Consider the following 16,849-nt stretch of genomic DNA (forward strand, 5'->3'; position numbering starts at 1 on the left):
TATATACTTTCGGTAACTAGTTTTACTAGCCTGTCAGTTAGAAAATCCCTCCCTTGCTCTAAGTTTAAAAGTTACTCATGTTTACGAGTAGCATTGAATGCACCTTGAGCACACAGGCGTTAATAACATTAACTCTGTTGTAATCAAGTGTCCCAGTAAGTCCTGGCAGGAGGGAGGGAGCGCGCGCGCACACACGCGCGCGCGCACACACACGCACACACACACACACGCACACACACACACACACACACACACACACACACTTAAATGAAACTCAGCCATCATAGGTTTCATTAATTATGCCAGTCACTTGTCAAAATGCGTTCTCAAAAGTCTGTAAAAGACTTCTGTAAAAGGCCCATTCTCAATAGTTTCATGAAATGTAATACACTCACGTTATTTTGGCAACTTCCACCTGAAGGGAGGAATTATTTTGGGTATATTTGTAGAAGGCCTTATCCAGTGTATAATGCAGCTATATGCATTTTTTGTTTGGTTTCTTTCTGCAAACAAATATTCCCATAAAACAAACACTTCAAGTGGTCCCTTTAATAGAACCTGCATACTTTATTATTATTATTATAATTCACATTCACAGCTCGGGGAGACAAGAGAGGAATCTCAAAATCAATCTGAAAAGGTTGTCCCTTCGGGACTTTTATTTAGAAATCTCAAATTTCAATGGGTTTACAAGGAAATGACAATGCTGTGAGTCACCATGGCAACACTGAATTTTCCAACATACCCACCGGACCCCGAGACATGACAGCCGGCCAAAGAGCTTTTAATTTCCTGTCAGAAACAGTCACTGTTTTTCTGGAATATAAGGCCGCCAATGTTTCTCTCCTTCCCCCAGAGATCAGGAGGTTTTTTTTGTTTGACTTTCCTTCAAATCAATGTAAAGTCTCTCGGAAGTGTTTTCCATGTTGTCTTTTTACTCTGTTTATACAGAAACACAAAAATAACAGGCTAAATTACAAATAGGACATGGCAAAATAGTCCGTTCACATTTCATGGTTCACCTGTCCCACTGTGGAGCCTCGACCTTCCTACTCAATCCTCTCGTCCGGTCTGCAATTACTTTAAAAACGGTGAGTCCTCTGACCTTCTTCAAGAACTGTCAGAGGCAGTCTCTCTCTCACCTCTTCATCCTTCTCGCTTTAACATCTGCAAAGTCCTTAATCCCATCACGAGAACGTAGAAACAGGGGAGTTATGGGTACGCGTCCATCTCTTTTAACCCGGTTTCCTTCCTCTACCAGGATGGTGGAGGACCTTTTCTCCTCTTTCTTCGCCCTGTTGTAAATTCATCATGAGCGCATAGTTGATGGGCCAGTGGGAGAGTTTAGATGGAAGAAGACGTGTTGGAGTGGCACACGGCGGGGCTAGAGGCCTATGGACTGCAGGGTTTGTCTCTCGACTGTGTTGAGGTGGCCTGAGAACATACTATAACATGGCTGCTGGGCGAACTGCGTCAGGAAGTCCGTCAGGTATGCCTGGGAAAAGACAGGAGGTACAGTGCGGGTTACGATTGTTCATCAGTAGTCGTAAACAATTATGTGCTTCATCCGGCGGCACCGTTTTACCCTAAAGCCCGATCTGATTTGACACTCTGGGAACAAAACCACACCCCGTACATATAAAATCAATTGTTGGAAATTTTAAAATTTGTATTACTCCTTAGTTGTTACCACATTTTTTTAATTAACCTACCAGGGTCAACTACTATAGATAGATTGGAAAGATATCCCTGAGCTGCTCAATCTGTGCAACTACTATTTGATTTAATTTGTCCCAATACATAGTATCTCACTTTGCTGTATGCAAAAAATACCTCAGCCATCTTGGTTTTGAGAGATTTATGTGGCAGTTACAACGGCTGGCCAGTTGGAGGCAGTGTATGGGATGGCGCACTAACGTCCACTGCGGTGTCTGATGATCAACTAGAACATCAAAACCAATGCATGTACAAGAAACCAGCTTTTGAATAGCTGTCTCCTGTAGTGAGCATTATACACGATGTGGTCGGGCAATATGACGACATACATTTATCTACCATCAGAGATTTTGTCATACAGTTTCTACCGTGGTGACTCTTTAATATCAGTTGTATGAGCCCACTGTGGGCAATGCTGCAAATACAGTGAGCAGGACTGATTCCACATATAGTTACTTCCACCCGTAGACAGTTTCTGAACTAATTTTCCAGAAAATGGACAACATCACAACATATCTTAACATGAAATTAAATATACAGATATAGTTTTCACCATAACAGCCATTGCGAAGAACACAAATCGAGATCCTCGAGCTGAATGACTCGTCTCCCAATGCATTAACCCCCAGCTGCTACATTTTGAAAAAGAGACATGTGCAACTAAAAGTTTAGAGTTAGTGTACCTGCAGATCAATCTGATATATGGGGTCTTTCAAGGCATCGACATCATCCTCATCATCATCATCCTCGTAATAATCATCATCTGTAAGACAGAAACACAGCAGGAAACTTAGTGGCCCGAAACAAAGTTCTACGACAATAGTAAGAGCAAGAAGTGGAATTGAGGCACTGGAGAGATACTGGTACCGTATTTCTTTGAGGAGATGAGATCAGAAAGCAGCTGCCCTGGGAGGCCGTCATCCTCGTCGTCGTCGTCGTCATCACCACCACCACCCCCGTCTTCTTCTTCCTCCCACATACCGCTGGAATCTGAGACAAACAGCTGGTTGCAAAAAATGTCTGCAGTTGTATTCTTTAGTTCACAGGCAACAAATACTTGGCAATCTTCCAGTGAGTTTCACCAGCCAAATATGTTAAAAACCACTGCAACGGTTTTGTAGCTAAAGCTGACAGTGAACGTCACACTTCATTGATACCTAGAAAAACTTTGCTCCTAAATCTTCAGAATGGGTCAAATGTCACCACAGTGGAGGCCCTGCACTGAATCCAGCACAAAACAGTTGAATCCGTTTCCTACAGCAGAAAGATTCCCCTCGTGTTTGTTAAAAGTCCCATTAAAGCTTCACTAGGTGAAACACTGATCCTTTGTTTTGGAGGTCCCAACTAAAAGCATCTGCATTATTTGTATTCACCATGACTCCAGTCGGCGGCGTTCGTCCGGCTGGCGTTCGCCTCCACTACCGTCGACAGCTCATTGATGATCAACTTAAAGATCTTCACAAGCAAAGGAATGTTGGTCCACCTCTCTGGGTCTGTGGAAAAGAAATAAACATTGAAGAGCACGAAGTAACAGAGCTCATTGTCAACGGTTCGCACCGTCCTGTGGCACATCTCCTGATATCGCTGGGTGGATGTAATGAGATGTACATATTCAACTATCCTCTGGGTCCATTTGCTGCCTTACTCTTGGCAGATTTGGAGCGTGTGCGGATGCCGTCTTCAGGGCTGTAGATCTCTTCTCCCTTCACCACGATGTCCTGGAGACGTTTGTCGTCAGTGTTGAGACCGTGCTGCAGCAGTTTACAGAGAGCCACCGTGCTGAAGAGAGAGAAGGAAAAAAATGACAAAAGTTTCAGAACTGTGGGTATCTATCATATGCAAGTGCCTTTAAAAAGGTGAATTGAAGAAATTACATAAAATCGAGAAAATGACCCCCGACTCCAGAGGGCGCGATTAATTTTCAATCTGGATGCGGAGACTGCAGCTGGGAGTGGACCGCCTGTGAGAGCTTTGGGACGGCGGAGGGGCTCGCGGCAGCACCCGCTGCTCGCTGAGCACGCGCACACACACACATACATAAATCGCCTTCAAAGTAAAAGCAGTGCCGTTGTATTGCATTTATGGCGTGCATCCTATTTATTTATTTTTCTTTTGTGATTGACTTCACGCGGGCCGGACTAAATTGCCCAGGTGTGAACTACGCCATCTGGTAGAGATTTAAAGTGCAGGTAGTGTTAAGCCCCTCCCAAAGCAAAAAAAACATAATGCAGTTAACGCATGATAAAATCATTGTTGGCGTTAACGCATTTATAGCGTTAACGCTATGATATATATATATATATATATATATATATATATATATATATATATATATATATATATATATATATATATATATATATATATATATATATATATATATATATATATATATATATATATATAAGGGCTGGGCCCGTTAACGCGCTATAAATATATATATAAAAAAAATTGAATATTATATATATTAATATGAATATATATATATTTTTTTCTCTCTGGGTTTACATTTTAAAATGTAAACCCAGTACAGTTTTAAAAGTATAAATGATGAATGAAAATGTCTGACCTGACTTTACCCTCGTACTGTCCGTAGAACAGGTGCTGCCTGCTCATCCACTCCGTCATGACGAACTCCAGCGCAGGTTTCCCCGTCGGGCCGGGCAGGCTGCACAAGAACTCCAACAGAGGCTCCAGCTGGGAGTGAACCAGGTGGGCAAACACCATGATCAGAGACTAAAGAGAGATTAAAGACCAGGTTATCACACACATCCGGAACAGGCTTGATGGTTCAGTCTGTGAAGTAACGGCCACACACCAGCTCCCCTTCCCTACCTGCATGACACTCAGAGTCTCAGCTTGCTGCATCTTGCTCAGAATCGCTCGGAGGATCTGGTCCAGCTGTTCCCCGAGCTGGGTTCCCGCCCGAGAGATCAGTGTGGACACCAACCTGCCCACGAAGGCAGCTGTGAACTCGGAGGTCCGGGGGTCCAACAGCTGGTTGACCACTTGCATGACGTACCAGACGCCGCTGTTCCCCTGCTCGTCCCTCCACTGAGCAATCTGCTCCAGGGCGACGGAGACGTACGCCCGCAGACACTCGCCTCCGTTCTGGAGAGGGGAGGAAAGTGGTGAAAGAGCAGAAAAGGAGAGCGAGAGGAGAGTGGCATTGCCACATACTACAGTTTTTAAATTGGCACCAATTCGATATGTTTTTTTTAATATATTTTCTACACAAAAGAGGAATGTGGGATTAGGATTAATCTGAATCTTGAAAATAAAAAGTGATATTGTTACTGAAAGTAGCTTGCGACATTTCCTGGAAAACATTCCTTTTCTCCTCCAGACGCGACTGGTGCGCGAGTCAGAATGAGATGCAAAAACGTTGTTGGGTTTACCTGCATTATCGTGTTGTCATCAGTGCGTAAACTGCACTGTGCCACCACAGGGAATGCCTGGCACACCAGCATCTCTGAGAGAGGGGGTTTGGTGTTTCGGACGACTGTGGTCAGGATGTCGATAGACGTCTGTCGTGCAGAGGTGGCAAAAAATGGTTTCGTTACTCTCCAGAAACCACTCCATTATTACAATGCAAAGCAGAACTGATTATTTCATGTTTGATCCTGAAAAATTTAAGAGGTGCCATATCTAGATAAAGGGAAGTTTTAGATGAACAAACTGACTGTGCCACTAGCTACTTACAGCACAGAGTCCTGCGGGGATCTTGTCGGCGGGAGCCTGCATGATGCTGACCAGCGTGGGGATGAGACGCATCTGCATGGGGCCCTGGCAGCCTTCGATCTGTGCCAGCTCCTTAAAGATGTCCTGAGCCAGGGATGCCACAACAGGGTCTGTGGAGGAGAGAAGAGACAGGGCCTAAGAGAAGATCAAAGGCAAATACAATCTATGTGTTGCTTAATTCAACATGTGTACGTCTTTTCTAGAAAGTCGGAAAATGGTGCCACACTTTGCAAAGGGAAACTGAATCCCAAATATCCATGTCAAAGAATGAAGACATTTTCAATATTCCATTTAACCTGTAAAAGGAGGAATTAGGAGAAGAAAACAAAACATAAAAGGAAGTTGAAATACAGAGTCAGGTGAGAAAGTAGTATAAGTCTCATAGAGGACGTGGTCAGAGGAGCTATAGCAGTACCATTGTTATATTTAAGGAAAATAGCAATGGTGAGGGGGCAGATTTTGTTCTCGGCGTTGGTGGTGAAAACCGTGTCGACGGTGCAGACGATGCATAGAGTCTCCATGACGAGGGTGAGCACCTCGGAGCTGAACTGGGCAGCCAGTTGGACCAGTCCCTCAAGGATGCTGGGGAGGAAGGGCTGAAGGACGTGGGTGCTCTCTGACAGCTTCAGCTGATCACAATACCTGGAGAAAGACAGTAATGATGAACAGGCAGTATGCAGAGATGCAAAACCAAAAACAACATTGAACACATCTACACAGTTTATTTTAAGCCGAAGACATTTTGGGAAATGCATTTGTTCCCTTTCCAGTTGAGAATTAAATGAGAAGATCAATGCCACTTTGATATACGCATGGTAAATTAAAAGCTAAAGCCAGCCGTGGGTTAGCTTAGCTTAAAGTCTGTAAACAGCTAGTTGGCTCATTCCAAATGTAGGAACATTCGTCCACTGGCATCTTTAAGGCTCAGTAACTAGCATGAAACATGTGGTCTGTTGAATGCATGCAAAACCCAACGTGTCTTCACATCAAGACCGAGCCAGGCTAGCTCATTACATGAGTCTTCATGTTAAGCTAACAGGCTGTAGCATCATATTTACCATACAGACATGAATAGCATCTTCTCCCCTACATTTGTATTTGTTCATTTTTTTCAGCAAGAATAATATGAAACTATTGCCATAACGTTTCCTATATCAGAGAAAACAACTGTCTAGTCTGGATCATTTCAAAAAGTTTTTAAAGATACTAAAATGTGTTCAGCTTTATTGTCAGCGAACTCTTCCACAAAGCTTTTGAACTAATGTAGCTTGTAGGTTTTTAGCACTTTGAGCATGAACAATGAGAAGATCCAGGTGTCTTGATGTTCGTTCTGTGGTTTCTGTCTTTCAGATGAAGTTGTTCATTGCTCACCGTGTTAAATCACAAACATCGCATACATCTTCCGTTTGTGAGCACAGTCAGCACAGTTAAAAACACAACTTGCTCACCCCCAGATGGCCCTGACCCCGGAAATGCGGACAGAGGGCGGCTGGCTGTCGTGGAGGCCGCTGACGGTGGCCTGAAGGAACTGCTGGATGAGTTCAGGAGACATGGCTGCTGTGAAGCGACTGGCCGCCCACAGAGCCCGGCCGAGGAGGAACGGAGACGCCGCTGGTCAAGAGACAAGAAAAACAAGAGAAGGCAGTGAAGAACAACACAAGAGAAGTAAAAGAGAACTTAATATGCTGGAATATTTATTCAATAACTAATTATTTACATTGTTGTTCATTGTGAGGAGAACGGAGCAATAAACTATATCGATCACATACACTTCAGAAAGTTATGTGGGAGATCGATTTAGGGGTGTTCTTTGTGCCGCGTTGTCAGTTTGGGACTCACCTGGTAGGTTGAGGTCAGCGAGGATAACGCTGGCCAGGAAACCATGCATGTCAAACTGAATACGACCGTTCTTCACGTTCTCCGTGATGATGGTTTTGACAGAACCAAGGGCCAACATGCAGGCCTCATGGATCTTCCACCTAATTGAAAATAAACAAAAAAACATGACTTCTGACTTAAAAAGCACAGGTGAAATTACGACAAATTCAACGAGGTTTTAAGACCAGACACTGTGCCGTAGTCAGAGTCAGAAAAGAGTTGAGTTTCTCCTCACCAGTGCTCATTGCCACTGTTTTTGGCCTGCTCTGCCTCCTGGAGGTGTCTGGTCGCTGCCGCTGCCAGCGCTGCAGCGCTCTCATTCTGAAACTCTGCAGCAACAGCCTGCAAACAGAGGTCAGAGGCCCGTGAAGTTAGCCAATGTGCAAAGAATGGCAATGAAACAACTGCAAACTTAGAAATGCTGGACATTTAAGACCCGTGTTCTACATGCGAGAGCACTGCTCCGTGTTTCTATGACTGAACACTGCAGAGAAGAATCCTTGTTCATGCGTCGTTTTTCAACGGACTAAGCCAACGTGGTTCACCAGAGGCCTCGAGTTGTTTGTGGAAAATGTAAGTGTAGGAGGGGAAAAAAAGAGAGCAAGAAGGCATATTTCTCCAGGACTGTGTGGAAACAATGAAAAGTTTTAGACGAGACTGGAACTTGTTTAACATAAATAGTGACTGACATACAGAAAACCAACAAGTGGGATGTGTGAGCAATTAGGATCATCTATTGGCAGAAATAGAAAATAGTATTATTGACTATGTAACTTATTTTGTATTTGGGCTTTAAAGATTTGTTGTTAATTTACAATAAGAGTTGAAGGTTGTTATCTCACCAGCAGCAGGTCCTGAGCAGAGATCCTAACAGAGTAAGAGAAGGTGTCATCATCCTCGTCCTCTACAAACTGCTGGGGGTTGGCTGTCCACGCTTTGATCTGAGGAAACAAGTTTTTTTTAATATTTTTTACAGCTCATACTTCCATCTCTGCACCTACGGACTCAACAGCAATTTAACCTCATGCGATCATCCATCAGTACACCTCACCTGGTCCTCTGTAATCTGCATGTACAGGATGACGTAGTAGATGAGTTCGGGCAGAGCTTTCTTCACTGTGCTCTTGAACTTGTTGTTCTCCAGCAGCGTGTGGACAAACTCAAAGATGCTGAACACCAGATTCTCAAAACCCAAAACCTCACCTGCAAAAAAGGAGCCAATGAGAAGATTGAAACGGTGCTTTGAATGCTGCATTTTTCAAATCAATGTTGCATGCTGGCGGTGAAAGCACGCCGCTCACCATCCGAGTCTACGGGGTCATCCACTTCTTCTGTGTAGTTGACTTCTGTTCTCACATAAGTGAACATATGGTTAAGGAATACTCCACTACAGAAACCGTTTCAACCTCCTGAACGTTTAGTTTTTATTTATTGTTAATAGTCGTATTACAGCATTTTTTCCATTCGGTTCACAGATTTAAATCTGAAAACACAACATTTATTTCAGAAGTAAAACTAACCATCTTTGCAAAAACAAAATATATATATTATTTTTGTCAACAAGAAACTCTTTTATTACATTTCATTTTTTAGCTGACACTTTTATCCAAAGTGACTTATGCGCAATACATCGTAGACACAGCTACGGGAAGCAATTAGGGGTTACGTGTCCTGCTCAAGGACACATCAACATGGACTAGCGCAGCCGGGGCTCGAACCACCGATCCTCTGAATGAAAGACGGATACGCTAACCACTGAGTCACAGTCACTTTCAATCTTGCTGACCAAGCAGGGAAGTTCCATGAAACAGAATGAGCTGCTGTATTGAGGTGGTTTAAAGAGGATGTTCTGCAACCAAAAGACCACAAACTCCAAACTGTCTTCAAAAAGAAGTAAAACCGCTAGTTATATATCGTGTTTATTTCTATTTTCACCTAAACAATGTTTTAGCAAGAAATGATTAGCTACTCTGCAGTTTAAAAAGTAGAAAGTATCCTTTATTAATCCCCTTGGGGAAATTCTTCTCTGCATTTGACCCATCCCTGGATGGGGGGCGGTGGGCAGCCCTGGGGGGCGCCCGGGGAGCGGTTGGGGGTTGGGTGTTTTGCTCAGGGACACTTCGACATGTGGTTGTGGGACGACCACTCATCCCCCTGAGCTACAGCTGCCCATAATTTGGCATTGTAAAGGATATAAAGCTGCACTTTCAGTCAGTGTATTCCACACAATGGGTAATATCTGCTGCATGGATGACACCATGGGTTTGGGGAAGTTCCTCACCAACGCCGTTACCGCCTGGTAGAGAAGAAAAAGTAATACTCATTTCAAAAAAATGATGTGACTTTAACTGCTAATTAATTGTCAACAAAAATGATTGGAGACATTTGAAGCTGATGCCAAACAACTACTTGAGGACTCTTTGGTCTGTAGTGTCTCTCACCTTGAGGACTTCCATCTTGAGGCCGCTGTCAGACGAGACTCCATCGGGCATCTGCAGAGCCTGCACAAACGCTTCTGTGAACTGCTGCACCACGGGGAAGATCAACGCTTTGGCTGCACCCTACCAACACACAGAGAGAAGAGGAACAGTAACATTACAAACAGGATATTGACAACTTAGTCATGCATCTCAAGGTATGTGGCATAAAAATGTACGAACTAAATCTATTATGCAATTATTCACATGACTCACCTTCTCAAGCTCTTCAATAGCACAGATGAGGTTGGCACAGGTGGTGAATATCTCCACTGCTCTGGATCGCGTACGAATACTGTACACCTGTAACAGTTATATAAGTTATGAAAAAAGGGTGCCAAAACTTCATATTACACAAACACGGTGCAGAACTATTAGGGATATTATCAGTTACATAGAATTGTACAGCTCCCACTGGTTGTTGACAAAATGTGTGCATCCAGAAAAAGAAAAAAATACCTGAAGAATAATTTGACCCTTTTTGAAACACTGTTGTGCAAAAGTACATTGTAACACACCAGAAAACCAGTCGAGATAAAGGTTTTTCGTCATACCTCAGCCATGGTGAAGATCTTGTACATTTCAGGTAAGATGACTGGAGCCACCAGCGGCATCTGTGTATCGGTCACCTCCCGAGTAAACTCTGGATTTAACACACAACAGGTTGTTAGATAAACAAAAAGACATTTAAAGCCTGCTTGTTTTTTCTCAAGTTAGTATTTGTCAAAAGGAACATTTCTACCATAACAAAATATGTGGAGACAAATAGTGAAGGTTGGCAAAATAAATGTGTTGGTAAACAACATGACTGTTTGAAATCACAAGTCGGAGATATAAACAAAACAGTTTTTAGGCATTACAAGTTTTAAACGTTGAAACCTTTTTTTTGTATAAACACAGCATCAGCATCCAATACCAACAGATAGAGGAAAATACAGTTTGAATTAACTCTAATTGCTCTGAGCTGGAGTATTAAATAATAACACTGCCTCTGCATTTAGAAAAAATAACTTATAATCTCATGTTTTAGAGGATGTACATGTACTGTTTTGGTGCGTTCATGTGCATCTTATAACATACCTGTGAGGACCCTCATGGCCCCGTGCACAGCATTGACGTCTCCGCTGACCAGCATCTCCATCAGCAGGGTGAACAGCTGTGGCCAGGCCTCAGGCCAGTCCCAGTGGGCGATGGCTGACACGGCGTACGCAACGCTGGAGCGAACTTTGCTGATCACCTCCCGCAAACCACTTGGTAGCAGCTCCCTGATGGCGGCTTTAGCCTGGAGGGGGACAACAGGACTTTAACAACATCTGGCTTAAAAAAGAAAGAAGCCCTCTGGAATCAAATTAAAATTGTTTGCGAAATCTTTTCCAAAAGAATAAAACGTCTGCCCGGAGCAGACAAAGAAATGTATTCAGGATGAAGAATGGTTTACCTGATCCGTAGTTTCAGGAGGCCTGAATTTCTCTGACTGGGAACACCAGTGAGTTTCCACATACTGCTTCAGGATAACTGATGCCAACTGCAAACACAGGCAACAAGACGGACATCTGTTAAATTGCACAATCAGACGCACACCATGATCAATAGCTTTGTTGTACATGCACGTGTGGGCTGGACATCCTTTGTCAATGTTTACTTTTGTACACTCACCTGACGGATTGCGAGCGCTCCCTGAGGATCAACTGTGAGTTCTGCCAGATGGACGCCAAACTCTACAATATCAACATATCAGCAAAGACAAAAGAATTAACTCATTAATGTAAAAACAAGAGCGCTCAGAACATAGATTATACGATAAGAGCAGGCAGACTAAGGAAGCGACTGGAAGGAATCATATCAAGTGTTTGTCACAACACAGAATCAGTGGTTTTAACGACGGCGCTGATAAACAAGAGAAATTAGTCTTTCAAACAAACCTCTCCAGTGCCATGAGCCAAATTGATCCACACAGACTCGCGGCTATAATTGTTACTGAAGATGCCAAAACGTAATGATTTAAATATTTTGTGTTTTATATATGTTCTGGTGTTGTGGTTGTTTATCATTTGTTTTCACTTTGACATTAAAAAGAGACTTTTCCTGTTAAAGCATGTGTTTTTTCCTTTTATCCAGAATTGTAACTCGATAGCGCTTCTAAAACACAAAATAGCTGCTGCAGCATGATGACAAAAAGCCACTCTGTGATGCCATGTTAAAAATAAGAAATACGACACAAGAAATCCAAAGCATACTGTCAGACTTAGCTGGACCTAAATATGACAAATGTTTTGATGTGTCGTTGTGAGCCTGTGTACTACAATAAATGACAACATTGATACGATGTGGTTCCAAGGCTAACGACATTGCAACAACTGCTGAGCTTTAACGCACAACGGAGTACACGGGTTTGAACCTGGCATGACAGGAATGCAGAGTGTATGTGTGATAAATACAGTTCGGGATCAGCATCAACCTCAGCTCTGATCCAGCTCTCACTCACTGGGTTTTACTAAGAGTGACATCAGGCGCCAGAAGACAATGTTAGTGCTGACAAACTACAGAGCGCCTGCCTTAGAGAGAGAGAGAGAGAGAGAGGGGCCAGCGGAAAGGGTCGGCCTTGCTGCGACGCTGCAGTGTAGCAGACAGACAGTGTTCACAATTAGCCTTTCACTGGGGCACGAGGATCGCGGGACAATGGCAAGTCTAGCCACTGGGTACTGTATCCATGTGTCCCAATTGAGAGCTACATCAAAATAAAATGCATTGGTCTTATTTTCACAATACACGCAACTGTCACCAATTGTGACAGTTGCGTGTATTGTCAAGTTCATGTTCTTTGTAAACTCCTAAACTTTATTTTGAGACCTTTAATGAGCATTTTAGATGTTTTCAGTGCTTTTAGTTAACCTCCATGACACGTTCACTGTTATAAAATAGTTATAAACTTGAGACAAAGTGCCACTATGCTTGTATTGCTATATATTCTAGTTTCAATGGATACATAATTCTAAAGATGGATGTATACAGGTGGAAACATTTATTTTAACTCATATCAACACAACTGGGAATAGGAGAAGCAAGAAAACTTATTTTGGGCAGATTTCTATGAACAAATATTACTTCATAGTATTATGAACCTTATCTATGCATGGACTCTGGGACAGTAGTTGTTGTCTTTCCCTCTCTCACGTATGGTGATGATGCTGATGATGCGGGATCCACGGGAAACGTCTTCGCGGGACAATCTGTCACAGGGCGTTCTGTGGTTGCCATATAGACCATGGAATAAAGACTTCTAGAGACATTTAGAAGTCCGTTTGCATCTCACCACACACGCTGGTCGATATGAATAAGTATAGACGGTTGGTTCAGGTGACTAAAAGGTGAGCTGTCATAATCACGTTATCGATTTCCAACGCGCTCGCGACCAGGAAAGGTTCGTGTCGCCCGAGCTTCAGAACTGTGACATAACGTGAGATAACGTGAGATAACGTCATGCTAACTGGACGTTAAATTAACCGTAGTCCACCCTGTTGCTGCTCTACTGAGGCCGACTCCTCACAGCCCCCACCCCTCTTCCATGTGCTTAATGTAACTGACTTAACGTTACCAGCTAAAGTTAACGGATACAGTTGTGACACGGTTGGCTGTCAGTTTGAACAAGGTTTTGAGCCACCGCGGTCATCACTAACTTTCTGTAAATATGGCCTTTTCGGGGAGCCGAGGCACTAAGTTAGTTCCACGGCTAACATTTTGACTGTTAGCTCTTTCTCGGCGGAGCACAAAGTTAGCGCCGATAAAAGCAGCAGACAGCTGTCCGCGTGCGGCTCGTCTCTGAAAAGAGCACCCCCACCCCCCCGGGGCCGTTAATGAGCGCGAGCACCGGGGAGCTAGCAGCCGTTAACCCCCTCAAACTGGCGGTTAGAAACCGGCTACCACCACTCACCCTCTGTCACTTCCAGCACTTTGATCTGCTCCTCCGCGGCGGCGCGCACTTCTTGAACCGGGGACAGGATGGCCGTCAGCGTCTCGATGAGAGCCTCTTTCAGTCCCTGCTGTACCGGGCCGGCGGCCGAACCGGATCGAGCACCACCCGCCGCACTCATCCCTTGTGTTTTCACCCGCAGCCTGCGACCGAGTCAGTCCACCACTAACACCGACACCGCCACCCGGGGAGGAGCAGAGAGCCACAGCGACGGATGCGAAGCGCGCCAATGCATGATGGAAACGGGGAGGCGGGGCTTCACGGGAGGAAGCGCCGAGTGTCGTCCGGTTCGGCCCACGTGTTTTGTTTTTGGACCTGTCTTTGTTTTTAAACTCGGACTCCCTCTAGTGGCGCGGGGGGGAAACGACGTATCATCGTCAATTACAGATATATATTTGTCATGGTTTCAAAACCCCAAATTCCCATGAAGGGAAATCTCAAGGCTACCACACACACATACTGGTATTTTAGACAACCGTGTGATTCCAACTGTGTGACAGCAGTTTGGGGGAATACCCATTAATATTTAGACATGACAATGCCCCTGAACACAGAGTGAGGTTCACAACAAATAGTTTGGTGTGTAAGAACCTGCCTTGCCTTCAGAGCCCTGACCTCCACTCCATCCAACACATTTGGGATGAAGAGAAGCAGGCCTCACATCACCGAACAGCGTCAACATCTTGTGGAAAGCCTTTCCATATTGTATCATCATGGCCATGGTTTGGGAATGTGAGGTTCAGAAATCACATAATGTTCAGGTGTCCACATTATTTTAGCCATGTAATATGTTTGAAAGTTTGAATCAACAGAAAAGTCCTAATTTATATAGCCTTCGACATCACTTTCACGACTTTAGCTGAAAGTGTCCACCCAATTATTCCGATAGAGATGGGGTATTGCAAAACAATGCAGGTTAACTCGTTGCAACAAGCCCATTGTCAGCTGCAAAGGATTAAAAACCTCCCAGCATCTTATGTGAACAGGTGTAGTCTCACCTGAACTTTAATATGGGCTTCCACTTCTGTAAATATACTTTTCCATTCTTCACATAGACGAGAATAATTTTAAACCACTGTGAAACAATAGTGCAATTCTCTGTGAGGCGTAGCTGTCAGCCTGCTTCCACTGTGACTCTGGAGGTGTCAGTGGGTCTTATTACTGGAGGAGGAGTCACCAGCATCACCTCATAGTCCTGTTGCTCCAACATGTATACCGATGGTGGATCAGCCAGGTTTCAACGAGAGTGAGACAAGCATGCGACACGCGTCGCTTCCACTTGCACCTCCACGATTCGTAAGACCTCTCTGGATATTTTCTGTGTACTGCAAATACATTCTAGTTTCATTTCTTACAGTTTACTCTCCCGAGGAATCTTCTTCTCAGTCGGTCAATTTCTTCATCCAGGAGTTTGTGAGTCAATCCTAATGCCATATTGGGATGGCTTTTGAATAATACATCACATAACATTACTCCATTTGCAAAACACAGTGTGTCATAAGCAATCGGTGGTGCAAGTAAGGGCCTGGCTGTAATAAGACTTGTTGCTATTCATTAAACACGCCATCAAATGAGCAATACCAGTGAATTCATTGTAGATTAAACTGCATCTAAAAACTCGTGCCCTGATATTTATGCTCATGTGTGTCTCAAGAGTTTTTCCTCAGAGCTAAATGTCAATTTGAAACATCTAATTTAAGTATTTGTACAAACTGTTCAGGAAAACTTTACGCATGGAAAACCAACAAATACTGAAACCACTTGGTTCCAAAATAGGAGTAACAAGTCAGATGTGGTTTCTTCTTTTTGAGCTAAAATTAAGCCCTAGCTCGTATTGCTGCAGCCTGTCTGGAGAACAGGCGAGGAGGTGTTGATATAAAAATAAAGACACAATATCACTAGTGTGGATCGTGAAGGATGAAGCCGGAGAAGAAATACTGGGGTCTCAGAAATAAAATAATGATATACTGAATGTTACATCAGTAACATGTTCCAGGAAAGCAGTCTGTGTATTTTGGGATATGTGGTTGGATGTAAAGCTGGACTACAACCTCATCATGCATCATGTAAAGTGGTAATGGCTGAAAAACTTTTTTTAGCCATTTTTCTGATTATGTCCTAAACTGGTGGTGTCATAGTAGCCCTTCAATACTCACTCAAGTGTTGTCTTCCAAAGTATAGTGAATGATAAGTGTATTATTCTAAACAATCCAACTCTGTGAGACTTAAGAAATAAGGCCCCAAAGTCATCAGCATATCAAGGTCATGGTGGGGACATCTTTCTTGAATCTTTGACAAGAAATCCTCATCAAAGTTATGAGTTTAGAAAACGGGAGGATTTCAGCCCCAAATGCTTCTGGACTAAAGTATATCCGTTGTGTTGAGGAAAGTGAGTTGTGCAGGATGTGACTTTAACAAACGCAATATTCCTTTAACACTGATGGGTGTCAGAAACAGGGATTAGTTTACTCTCAGGAGCCAGTTTATTAGGCACACCTAGCTCAAACATGTACCGTCTGATACAATAGTCAATAAATCCGAATTTCATTATTGGTTCAATGTTCAGCATTTGTTGAAATTGTTTGAAGAGATCTTAACCCAACCGTATTGTCATTTTGGAGGCTACAGTTTATGGTAATGTTGATCCTCTTTCATACCACTTCTGGAAATGTATTTTTTATCGAAAGGTTTCTTAATGACCTTATTGAATTACTTTGCATGTGTATTTATTTGTTTATGCAGGTTTGTGAATGTACAGTATGTAACATATTCGCTTCTATGAATAGATCACATTTTCTCACATTGCATTTATGTCTTTGTGTGTATTTTCCTTTTTTTAACCTTGTAAAGCACTTAGGAATCTCTGGTTTTGATAAGTGCGAAATAAAGAAACATAATTATTAACAATTGCATTGTTTTACTGAGAGGTGTGTCTAATATATACTCACTGATATTAAGGGACTCAAAATACAAGAAACACCTCTCACAGGACAAGAAGAAAGGATTTACTTAAGGATGGTGCTTTAAATGAGTGAACCTAATAAACTGGCTGCTGTATGCCTTGTGA

General features: G+C 43.1%; 1 protein-coding gene across 1 annotated transcript; it reads right to left on the reverse strand.

Moving 5' to 3' along the window:
- Positions 1–689: 689 nt before the first annotated feature.
- Positions 690–13,903, reverse strand: ipo9 (importin 9; the record flags this gene model as incomplete). Its single annotated transcript, XM_079218684.1, is given in 24 exon segments — positions 690–1,495; positions 2,400–2,479; positions 2,584–2,706; positions 3,090–3,209; positions 3,362–3,495; positions 4,286–4,452; positions 4,552–4,827; positions 5,115–5,243; positions 5,419–5,567; positions 5,873–6,099; positions 6,906–7,068; positions 7,297–7,436; positions 7,571–7,677; positions 8,178–8,276; positions 8,387–8,538; positions 8,637–8,679; positions 9,500–9,631; positions 9,777–9,896; positions 10,029–10,115; positions 10,367–10,455; positions 10,893–11,094; positions 11,251–11,337; positions 11,469–11,530; positions 13,744–13,903. Coding segments are annotated over 24 exon segments (3,159 nt in total). The 3' UTR covers positions 690–1,384.
- Positions 13,904–16,849: the final 2,946 nt, after the last annotated feature.

This window comes from Taurulus bubalis, assembly GCF_910589615.1.
Source record: "Taurulus bubalis genome assembly, chromosome: 5".
In the NCBI taxonomy this organism is placed as follows: domain Eukaryota; kingdom Metazoa; phylum Chordata; class Actinopteri; order Perciformes; family Cottidae; genus Taurulus; species Taurulus bubalis.